This window comes from Ooceraea biroi, chromosome 6 (genome assembly GCF_003672135.1).
Source record: "Ooceraea biroi isolate clonal line C1 chromosome 6, Obir_v5.4, whole genome shotgun sequence".
Taxonomy (NCBI): Eukaryota; Metazoa; Arthropoda; class Insecta; order Hymenoptera; family Formicidae; genus Ooceraea; species Ooceraea biroi.
In genome coordinates, this window is record NC_039511.1 from 1,039,326 (window position 1) to 1,051,435 (window position 12,110).

Consider the following 12,110-nt stretch of genomic DNA (forward strand, 5'->3'; position numbering starts at 1 on the left):
TGGTCTGACGCATTTGCTTGATCACTTTCATCAGGAAAAATCATGTAGCTGTGCAAATATCACTCTTGCATATTTAATAAAACGTACGTATGTAAGTGATTTCTCGATAAAACATAATAAATTTCTGTCCGTCGAAGTTTTTAATATCTGGAGCAACTGTTTGATCTGAACGGCCAAGCGTACGTTTTATGCTTGCATAAAATATCGCGGATGCATTTCACGGGCGAGACAATAGCACGACTGACGTTATAATCGAGTCACCCTCTGAATGGATATGCAAATGCCTTATGACGTGGTCCGTTTTAGATCGCTCGGCTTCGACGATAACGATAAGTCGACGCGCAAACACGCAGACAAGGGAATACAGATATACGTGGTCTCCGTTTCGGTTCGACGTTGTGTGCCTCTTCCAGATAAGACGAAGCAGCAGATAAGATTACCTAGAATGAGTAACTTCCGAAACTATGCAGCTTACGCTTCGTTCGTGGCATAAAAAACGCGTCCCTGAAAATTCATGACCACTTTCTGAAGTGCCAGGCTACGACTATGCGCGGATCATTTCACGGGACGTAATGAGAAAAATGATAAATTGCAAAGATGCGCGAAGGGCAACGAGAAAGAGAAAACTGCACTTACACGCGCAAAGTGAAGGTACCTCGTCTTGCTATATTTAATGGCATTACCAGTTGCGTTATCTACCATCTGACCAACAGCTTGCGGTCGGTTATCGGTAATCTTTATCAGTGTAGCGTCCATCCGGAATAGAGTGAGCCGGCTCCTTCGCTCCTTCTTGAGTGTATTACCGCAAGGTTTAAAGTGCATGCATCCTTGAAAGTGTCAAAGATAAAGTAAAGCGCAAAGGCACGAAATTTCACACAATGTCAAAGAACAACCAACGCTTTGTAAACCACACGTCAAAGTATCATTACACAATGTTTCAAACGTATGTGAAACCAAATGCGCAGGCACGTTCAGGACCACGACGTTGCACGATAATATTTGAAGAGGGAACGGAGTGGAGCGGAGCGGTCGGAAATACAATCTAAACGCCCCCTAAGAGAATTTACCACCTCGGATTAAAAAAAAACCCACCATCTGCGTCGATCGCGGAGCGGTGCCGTATACACCCACACGCACCCACGCGCGCGCGCACCCAGGTATGCACGTGCAGGTAAAAACACGAAGGCAGGAATTAAACGTCCGCGAACGTTGCAGTTGGCCGATAAAACCGCAGGGCAGACAGGCGCGCCGCTCCCCAAGTCCATTTTGCAGGATCTATAATTTGCGACGAGGAATTTCAGGTAAAACATCACGCAATATTTTCTGTGCGATATACAAAGAAAAACATTCGCAGATTCTAGACTGGACTGACTGGTCAGTCCTGAACTGACCGGCCGCACTGTCAGTAAAACCCTAACGGTTTCCACGTGTTCGAGTTGCAGTATCTTAACGGGGTCTCCCGGCGTGCTCGGGAAATGATTGCAACGCGCCGCTGAATTACTAATTACTTTTCGAGCGAGGTCGAGCCAAGCGAGCCGCCTCTCGTTCACCATTTGACGTGCAAAGTGCCGGTGTCGATGCAACTCGAAAGATCTAAAAGCTTCCTTGAAGGTGCCGGGAAATGGCTCTTCACGCCGATGTATGCGCAGACGAAAAGCTGCCGCTTGATTCAGTTTTTTTTTCCTCTCTCTCTTTTGGTCTCTCGATTTCTCTCTCTTTGATCCGTCACCCGACATACACGTACGTTTGTCAACGAGTGCAATGAATCGTACTTTGCATTCGTCCAATTCATATGACTTTCAAGGATTTAAAAGGATCCAAATTCGTGTCAAAAGATTGTTTTGCAATGGAACGCCACGTGACACATCGAAGAATTGCACAACGGTTTTCCATCACCAAATATGAAATCGCGTATTTACTTTTCACGGTTTTCGATCCGCCCACGAACATCATAAAGTTGGCACCGAGGACGGGTGGAGATGAAAAAGCATTTTTTACCAAGTTTTTGCGAATGCCTAGAATTTTATTTAGCTGTTTAGTGAAAATTCTTCTTGTATTTCTCATGTAATTCACCTGATTATCTTGTCTCATTGTAAGAAAGGTGAATGTCTGCAACTTGCAAAGCGACTTTTTCACTTCCGCGCTGAGTTTTAATTAGAATCTCAAGCTACATTGGAACGTCGGAAATTGAGGATGAAATGAAAAAAACTCATCTTGGCGTAGCTCGAAGCATGAGATACATCGCGCTTCGTGAAGGAACGTCTAGTGTGCAATGTATATTATAATATAATTTATATCTTCAGTCCATGAAAGCTGATTTATCGGGACGTTACGATCTCACTTGGTCTCAAGCATTCGAATTGTCCGAGTGGGCAGTGGAGTGTCATTCCACAGAAGCCTACGCGATTTCGACAATGCACGCTCAACGCGAATTGAAAGCGTCAACTGAAAGCAAGGCTAATGGCGTGACCAACCGCCACAAAAATTTTTGGTCGACGATACGATAAAATGTGGTAAATTCTGGAAAAAAGAAAACCAGAGGTAATAAATCACATTGTTTGCAAATGTTCCAATCTGTTTAAAGTTCTTGTTAATAACATAATAATGTATAAATAAAGAATTATCTTACTTAAATCGAATGCAAAGAAACTACAGAAGTCGTTGGTAGCCAATTCGCACGAATTTGAGTGGACGTGAGCGGACATATATCTATAAAATCTGATGAAAGGTGCGTGCGCGAGCGAGCGGTTCGACCATCAACCTATCAATTAGTTGTGCAACGGAGTCGACAACATTTCCAGCGTGTTGAGAAGTCGCCGAAGCGTGTCGCAAATTGCAATCCGCGGAAGCTGCATTAATATAACGCCCTCGTTCTTCCGCGATTCGATGGAAAAAAAGGCTAAGGTTACACTAATGCTGCAAAAGTGTTTTACTTTCAAGATAAAATTCCGCACGTCGTTTTTCTTAGAAAATTTCATCTTTGTATTCAATCCTGTTCTTTCTTGAAACGTTGCCAAAATAGTTATCAACATATAAGAGTATCATAATTTTTTATATTTAATTATTACTTGTCTCTTGCAAGCATTCTTTTCTCACATTAACGTTATGTTTCCGAGTTTCACGGGAAAAGAAACCATGACGACATCTCGATCTTTCAGGAAAGTCCAAGTGATGTTTTTCCTCTCCTGTCGCTGTTCAGCAGCCGTAACGACCGTTTGACGGTCCGAGAGTGAAATCTTGTCCTTGGCACTATTGTCCCTTTGAAACCGACCATACAAAAATGTGCGACGCCGAATCTACGTGGACCATCGTCAAGCCATGTGCTCGACATCCGCAAGCTCGTGACATTTCTCGGCGCACGTGTTTCCACGAGACCGCAGATCTATGATAAGGCGACCACGTGCTCGCAGAAGCAGAATGCGCCGACTTACTGCACACTAATGTGCTTATGTTACATTATTATAAAATGATATATAAAATACACGTATATTCTATTCGCTAGATGAAGAACTTTGCGTGTCGCAAAATCAAGTACGCTAAGGTGTCGAAAGGGAGAGAGAGAGAAATCTGCGTTTTTCAATCAGCATTTCACGGATTACCATTTAAGTAACTCCGCTAAGAATCTGTGCACAATATCGAGAGGAGCGAATGTCCTAGATCTCTCGCGACGCAATAAGCGCGATCCATGCGTGGAGAACGACTTACGTAAATCGTGGTGACGGTCGCGTTTCTAACCATATCCCTGACGTCGTCCATCTCCCATATGGATGTCGCGGGCGCCGGCGTGGGTGCCAGCATCACCTCGCTCGCCATCCTCGTCTTTCCTCAGCGGCTACCGCCTCCTCTCGCGTCCTCGAGGACGCGCGACGTTGCTCGGTAAGCGCTACAGGTTGTCCAAAATTGAAAAGCGACAACAGACAGAACGTCTGGTCAAAACAGAGGACTTTCACCAAAGATTCGTGCCAAACTCATTGAGCAATTCGCAAGTTGGTGCGGAAGAAGCAATGATATAAATAATACATGGATCACGGCACTTTGTATCTTCACTCTTGAGCATTTTCTGAAATCATTTTTCGACGACCATAGTTTCTGTTTCTTAATATAGTCTTGTTCCACTTTACACGATGCCTTTGCGAAATTTCGTTGTCGGAATTCGTGTTCTAGAAAACTTCCGGGAGAGAGAAAGACAATATCCAACGAACAAAACGGAGAGGAGCAGCAGCGAATGGATTTAACTTGGATGACCGACTTTGCCGAGCAGAATCATGACAACGTAAGAGTTTAAAGCGTCGCGCCGTCGGGTCGCTCGTCACATCTTATTACGCGCGACGATCCCGATGCACGGCGATGCTCTCAGCTTGATAATCCGGAACGCAGAAAAAGAGATAACGATCAGTGATTCCGGGCGACTGCACGGCGGCAACCGCAGCGAGAATATGCCTTCTTCTTACCGATAAGGCAGCGGAACGGGTATCTCGTGGCGCGGTGCCAACATCTGTCTTCGATCGAGTCGCCGATGGAATTCCGACACTTTCATGGAGGCTGAGAGGCTTATTTCGCTCCCGCGTAATCCTATCAGGCTCGCCGGAGCGTCACGCTGAAATTACAACACCCATTAGCGAAATTACGATGGCGCGATGCAACGCGGCTGTCGCCAACGAACGAATCTACCGGACGCGCACAAAACTCACTTAACTCTCGCACTCACATAATTAATTTCCACGTGAAGATCAATGAAAGACCCATCTGTCTTCCAATAAGATTGTTCCTTTCCAAAGGCGAGCGAGTTCTTCTAAAATTCCATTTTCGCTGCTCCGTCTCCAGTAAATCTAATTCGCTCCATTCATCTTCACCAGCACTTTTCCATTTTTAGGGAAGAACGAATTTCTCTGCTCAGACTTCACTCAGGAGTTCATCAATTTTTCTCCACTAATGGTCTGTGACACCAAGTCCGGTCCCGCCACGCGTCCCGAGATCAGGGAAGAACAATAGTTCACGTGTCGCGGTCGACGCGGTGTGCACGTCGAGGGTAATCGCGGTAATCGATTGAGGGGTGGCCACCCCTCAGCGAAAGTTTCTACACCAGTGACTGAGGACGCACACTCCGTCAGTACCGAGCGCGAGACCGCGCTAGCAGCGAATCGCGCGAGCAGGCTTTTGATTCCGTCGAGCGCGGAGACGGCATTCTCCGCGGCCGCGTGAGTGAGTCAGCTGCCGTTTCATACCCATGAGAGAACGCCCACCCACTCGTGCACGCACACGCATGCACGCAGTGGTGAATCAAGATACATCGGGTGCCCTAACGCAATTATTAAGTAGCTTACTGTGACTGCCGGGTAATTTATGGCTCTGGAGGGTGAACAAGAGATATTATTTTTCTTTTTTATGATATCACATGTCGAAGCATATCTTGAAGCAAACGCAGTTGAAATCGAATGATCCTCTGATCGAGATGAAATTGTTGCAATGTTATGCAACATTTGAATTCTGAGGGAGAAGAAATGAATTATTAAACGTCAGTTTGATACTTTGAGATGTTTTCAATTTTTCTAGCTAAACGTGATAAGGAATCACTATATCATCAGGTTCTTAGAACTGACGGCAGATGCATCACGTAGCTGTGAATAATTCCTTTTGCCATGGGAACCGTGCCCCCGACCAGACAATAACCGCGTAATTAGGAATATTTATAGCTTCGTCAAAAGGCGCGCTATGAATGCGGGAACGAAACACAACGACGGAAAATACAAGCTCATTTCAACCTGCATGAAGCAGCTTAATTAAATGGGACTAACTAAACAGTAAAAATCTTTTCCAGACGATATACTGACAAGTGAAATAAACTTGACAAAGTCGCAGAAATTCTCACAAATAGGTAAACATACTTTTGCACAAGTTGCAGAACTTTTCTACCTTTTCGAAGATTGCAAAACATAACGTCAAGTCAACGCGATTAAGCCCTCAGATCAAGCTTTGGACGTTGAGACTGCGATTTGAAAATTAGAATTTGCCAAACCAAAATGTAACAGACACCACTTTGATTGAGCAAACCCTGATTTCCCTGAAATCGAAATCCCAATCTTCGATACGTGGTCGGACACAAACTTCAGAACGAGGGGACTGATCGTGGAAAGCGCCCGAGCGCGTTTCCTTTCGCGGAAAGCATCCGACAATGAACGCTGTCGCTGAACAATGCGTCGCTGTCGTGCGGATTCATTTTCTCACGCGGTATCGGATTACCCGCTCTCTAGCAGCGGACGTGTAGCTGCAAGTGTCGTAAAGGCAGAGACGTGTAACGCAGCGACAACCTATCTCATGCCCCCGAGACGCCTCCGTCTTTTCGCGAGACCCTCGCGAACAGGGCCGAGTTGCTCATCAGGCGCTCTATGTGGGTGGGCGCAATGCCTAAGCCACGTAAGCATGTTTCGGCACAATTACGAGCGGTAAAAACACTTTAAAACGGTTTCAAAGTGATGAAAATCGCTTCTGCAGTTTAGTGTGTACAACACGGTGTGGGCGAGAGCCTATGTTTTCTTGGGGTTCCATGAATGTTTAAAAACGATCTTGTGCATACTGAAAATAAAATTCTCACTTTCGATTCACCACTCACATCACCGGCATCTCCCTGTTTGGTTTCGAAATCCGAAACGATTTCGATTACCTGCCTCGAGGATCCAGGTGCGCGCGCGTCACTTTCACCGATTAATATTTTTTAAAGGCGCGCGGTCCAGGTCCGGACTGTCCCACGTATTATTATTACGTAAAATACAGTGTGCACCAACGTGCGGCGCTTTTCCTTTCGATGACCTCTGCCCCAAATTGGAAGAAAGAAAGGAGAATGACAATCCTTTCAATAGACAAGTTAGATCTCCAAGTTACAGAATAAGAAATAAATTCATTACTACGGATATCATAACATAAACGTTACGCTTGAAATATTAGTACAAACATTAGATTTCATTAGACCTTCCACCTTGGAATATGTAATTCAACTGTAATTACATAGCCATTATAATGATGATTGCACAAGGGTACAGGAAATCACTGACCCATAAAATAAACTTGCTCCGACACAGAGTGCAATGGATTTGCTAATAACGACGCGGTGCACGGTAAAACATCCGACCATCTGACATGGAATGTACAAGTGAGACTCCACCACTTTGTTCGCGACATTATAGTTTCCGAGTATGTGTCACGGTCGCCTTAATTACTCTAAAAGGAGCGCCAAGGCGCGTAGCGAGTCCTTGTCTTCCATAACGTCTTTCTCCGTTGCGATGTTTTAATGCAGGCATCCAGGAAAATCCTCGGACTGAATCAATCGCAATCAAACGTGATCGGTCGATCGACATTTCAAGATCAGTGGAGTATCGAGTACTCTACGGGCAAAGTACAGCTGCAATTATTTCAAAGAAAAACCGCTTCTATCGTTACAGACATACCATTTAAATATATCAAAATTATTTTTACAACATTTTTGAGTTCTCTTGGAGAGTACTTCTTCATTTTTCTTAGATTGTCTCATTATTGAATCTCGATTATTATACTTAATACCAGCCTTAAACTCGCTCCACTTGTCACGACTTCTTAAATTTATGCTCAACTCGCAAAAACATCACGAGAGAGAGAGCGGAATTCAATACTGCGACTAGACACGTGATCGTGCAACATCATCATTTAAATAGCTCACGTTTTCGTGAACGTTCTCGAGACTAAGAGACGTGGAAATCGGGGCAAGGGGGACCACAACGGCTAATTGCACAGCTTTGTGCATGCGTTGCGAGGTCTTAATGCGCGTTTGATAATTGCGCCGCTTGTTACGCGCGGAATGCGCGCTCGTCCGCTCCCGCTGCCGTTGGAAAAGGGGGAGTTCGAACGACACGCCTTAAATTAGGCGCTTAGTTTCCAGTACATTAATCGACGGAAACGATCGAGACGAGATCCCTCGAGAGTACGCACGATAACATTGCTTTTCTTAGCGGGCAACAACGGTTAAAAGTCGCCGATGCCATTTACTCTCGGTACGATCGTTCGCAAGATCCTGAGGATTCCTGTGATGTCGGGAACATTAAAAATAAGTAAGTAATGATGACATTAATAAAGCCGCTTGCACGCGACGCGGACGACCTTGCTGCTCAGTAAGAAGAAAGAGAAATCGGGACCAGTTCTCGTGACAGTGCAATAACCATGTTTTTATGTATATTTTTCAATGTCATCGTTCTAGAATTTAATCTTTTGAGTGATAATTAGATGTGCATTCTTGTAAGAAGGTTAAATCATGGAAAAACGGTTAAAAACTGCCGGAAATATTAATCAGAATTATTTTATCATTACAGCCTTATTTCCGTGAGAAGAGATTAATGAAACAAGCCTGGAAAGATTAACGACACGGCATTTTTCGTGCCAATTATAATTATGACACGAATAATCGAACAGATTTATGAAACAATAAGCGCGTCGCGCGATGGATCTTCTCGTAGAAATCAGATTCCCGATTTCTGCAGTGAAATTAACAATCGTGCACGGTTTTTATGGCTTAATAAGTAATTAGCATGATGCGTTCATTAAGAACTTTTTCAAAGAGTCGATAAAATGTGGGAAAAGAAATCTACAGTTGACGGATTTATGCCCTCATGTTGTACATGAGCAGCTTTATGTGCAATACTTTCTTCAGTGGCTTTCTTGTGGCACCGCCAACACGTTTTCCTTCGCGAAGCCGGGACGGACCGACGAACGAATGATATACTCATTGGGCTCGTTGCCCAAACGTGATTGTCGATAACGAGATCGCTGGCATGGCTGCCTATCGATTTGTTCATCGGTACTGATTTCTGCAGACCGTCTGCCAAGATTAACGGTGTAAAGCGATGTTAAATCGAAATTAAATTGGCGCGACTCGCGCCAAAAGGTGATCAAAATCGTAGGCTAAGAGCTGCGTCTTTCATCGAACGGTCAATAAACGAAGTATCGGTAATGATTAATGAGCAAATTCCCTGAAAGCGGATACGGTTCGGGTAAAATCTCCGTCGGCGAGTTGACGAAAACAACTCTCGAGACGGCTTCGGCGGTACAATTAGCGGCACAATTAAAGGGATAATTACAGAAACGTGTTGCGCGCTTCCTCGGGAGCAATTCGCCGAAGGAGGAGTCGGCTGGATTCAGTGAGCCGCATCCGTAAGCGCGCAGGTATACGCCGCGCTTTATCGTGCAATAAATAACCGCGTGCACAGGAAACGAACGCCATATTCGTCACAGCGTCACAGCTCGGGAATAGCCTCGCCGCCGCCGTCACCGCCGGACGGCGGCTCTCTCTCTACGATGTGTCTCATAAATACGCGTAGCGAATACCGCCGACGTGTTTGCTACGAAGGACGCAAATTCCTCGTCGCTGCAGATTTCAACAATAAAGACCTAAAATGAAAACCTAACCGCCTTGAAATATTTCTCATTTATATCTATTCTGTACTAACGCTTTTGGAGTCTTACGTTTCATCTCAAATCATTCATGATCCTTCTCAGAAGACCGCTGGAACCTAGGACACGACTAAATCTCTCCCAGGTCTCTCTACTTCCGCTCAATCCTCGATTCTTCTGGCGACGATTTCGAGAGGAGAAGGAAATAAAAGGACTTACCTGGCGGGAGTCGCAGGCGTCGGAGAAGTGCTCGGAGTCGCCTCCGCCGGCGTGCTGGTCCGCTGCGGCGGCGACAGGCCTGCGTCGATCATCTGCACTCGCGCCGCGATCCATCGCCGCGTCGTAGAACACATGGACGGCGCTCGTACCGTCAGCGGTTGCGTCGTCGTCGGCGACGCCGTTGCACGTGCGCTGCTGCTGCTGTTGTTGTTGCTGCTGCTGCTGTTGCACCTCGTTCTTTGTCGGCGACGTCGGTGGCAGCGGCGACGCGGTTGCCTCCTGCACCGCGGTCTTGCTGCCCTTAGCGAAGAGCCGCGAGATCGTGTTCCACATTCAACGTGCTGATCGCGCCGGCATTCGCGATGGCTTCAATCAACGACGATCGATCAGCGTGACTGCCTGTCCTCGTCATAGCCGAGACAACTCCACCGGAGAGTTCTCCACCCGCAGGGGCCCGTTTCTTTCCCGGCTTTTCCTCCTTTAACGACGTTCTCGTCGCGAGGAAACTGCCTCGCACTCTCGGTTTCACTGTCGTTCCGAAATCCTCCACGTGCGCTTCCTCCGTCGGCTACGTTTCGCTTCCCTCGCTTTATCCTTGCGCTGCACATACACATACACATACACGTTACACGTTGCACACTGCGCACAACCACGTGCTCGTGCTCGCCTCGTCGGCGCGACGTTGGCGACACGCACGGTAGATCTCTTTCTACGACGAGACAAACGAGACACGCGGGATACACTCAGGAGCACGTACTCGCCGTCCGCGGAATTTTCTCTTGCCGCATGCAGGGTCGGATTCGGCGCTCTACTCGAATGCGCGTAACGACAGCGAGACGCTGTGTGACGCAGCGTGAAACGCGTAAGTATCGTGCCCAACGTTCGAGTTTCGATAATGACTCACAAGTTTACAATCACAGTGATTTTTATACCGCGTGCGTCGGGATCGGTACGTCGCGTTTCCGCTCTGCTCGCATGTTAACCGCACGTGCGAGTAAAGGGACAAATTTCAAAGTAGACCACAAGATAAACCGATCGTAACGACAAGCATGATGACAAGCACACGCACGAGGCTAAGCTATTGTTGAAGCGTCATCATTATCGGTTTACACAAACGTATTTCTCAGCGCAGACTGGTCAAGGACCTGACCACGGCTACAACAACAACAATCACTTAACAGCCAGTTGTTAAACTGAAAACGACAGGAAACTTTAAAGAAAACAGTACGAGAACACGCTTGGGGCTCCCCGCTGAGGATGCTGTCGGCGACACGAGACGTCCTCGATCGAACGTTTCGCCCCCCTTACCCTCCCTTGTCGTCTCGCGACATCCGCGACTTGTCAGCGCGAAATAATGCCGGGCGAGAAACGCGGCCAAAGGACACCACCGCGAGAAAGAGAGAGAGGGAGAGAGTCGAGAGAACTCGTTCGCTATTTTGGTCGAACAGCAGCGACGTGCATCTTTCGCTCTCTCTCTCTCTCTCTTTCTTTCTTTCTCTCGCTCAAAAAAGACACGCGTATCGATCTTCGCGCGAGAAAATAATCGGGAACGAGCGAGGAAACGAGAGGCATCGGCGTCGTCGTCGATCGACCGTCCTCCGTCGTCCTCGTAACGGCTGATTCACGGCGGCACGTACGCACAATCGCACCTCCGGGAGTAAGGGTTCGTTCACACATGCGCGCACGGACACGTCTGCCAAGGATCCACCGTTCGTACGCGCGTTCGCGATTCGAGAACGAGCGGGTACGAGCGAGGGATCGAGGTGTACCCCGAGGGAACGGGCACGTCGCAAGGGAGAGATCCGTACCTCCTGCTTCCGCCGCTCCTCTTTCGTGATTGCTTCGATCCTTGGTGTGTCTCTCACTCTTGTTCCGTCTCTCTCTTTCTACTGTATGCTCGAGATCACGCGATGTGCGTGCTCCTCGAGAGTGTATCCGCCGCGTCCGTTGACAGCCGCCTTCGGGTCCCGGGAGACGAGGCACAGCCGCGACACACACACCCGCGCGCGCGCGAGCGCGACAAGCGGGGTATCCGCGAGTAAGGAATCTCTCACCCTACTCGGATCCAGGAAAACACACACGAGCCAGGAGGAACTCGACACCGCGCGCGCGAGTCCCGGATCACTCGCACTCACTGCTTGCCCGAGCCCGACCGAGTCCGTCCGATCGACCGAGCGACCAACCGTCGCGGAGGGTTCGCGCCCGACTTCACTCCGCTTCGCCGAGAAGTTTGTCGCGAGGCGAGACGCGCCGACGAGATCCGCGAGCCGCTCTTACGCGTTATACGCGCACTGCACACACATACCAGCCTCTCCGTCTCTCTCTCTCCCTCTCAGCACGGAGATACGTCCGTTCGCAGGCAGCGGTACGCCGCACGCAGCACTTTGCTGCCGTCCATCGCGATACGCGAGAGCCGCGAGAACGAGAAGGTCGTTACGCGAGATACGAGACGACTAGTCTCGATCAATCGAGTCGCC

At 47.7% G+C, this 12,110-nt stretch overlaps 1 protein-coding gene across 10 annotated transcripts in view; it reads right to left on the reverse strand.

The window, feature by feature from the left end:
- The window catches only part of LOC105276485 (patronin), a 47,445-nt gene extending 35,407 nt beyond the window's left edge, over positions 1–12,038 (reverse strand). For 6 of the 10 annotated variants that reach the window (XM_011334131.3, XM_011334134.3, XM_011334136.3 and 3 more), the window contains exons 1-2: positions 11,442–12,038; positions 9,634–10,233 (exon numbers count right to left, since the gene is read on the reverse strand). In XM_011334131.3, the coding sequence (XP_011332433.2) occupies positions 9,634–9,966 (333 nt within the window). In that variant the 5' untranslated portion in view covers positions 9,967–10,233; positions 11,442–12,038. Of the gene's footprint in view, positions 1–9,633; positions 10,343–11,441 lie in introns of all 10 variants that reach the window. The other 4 variants (XM_026970715.1, XM_011334133.3, XM_011334129.3 and 1 more) reach the window with 3 other exon arrangements.
- Positions 12,039–12,110: the final 72 nt, after the last annotated feature.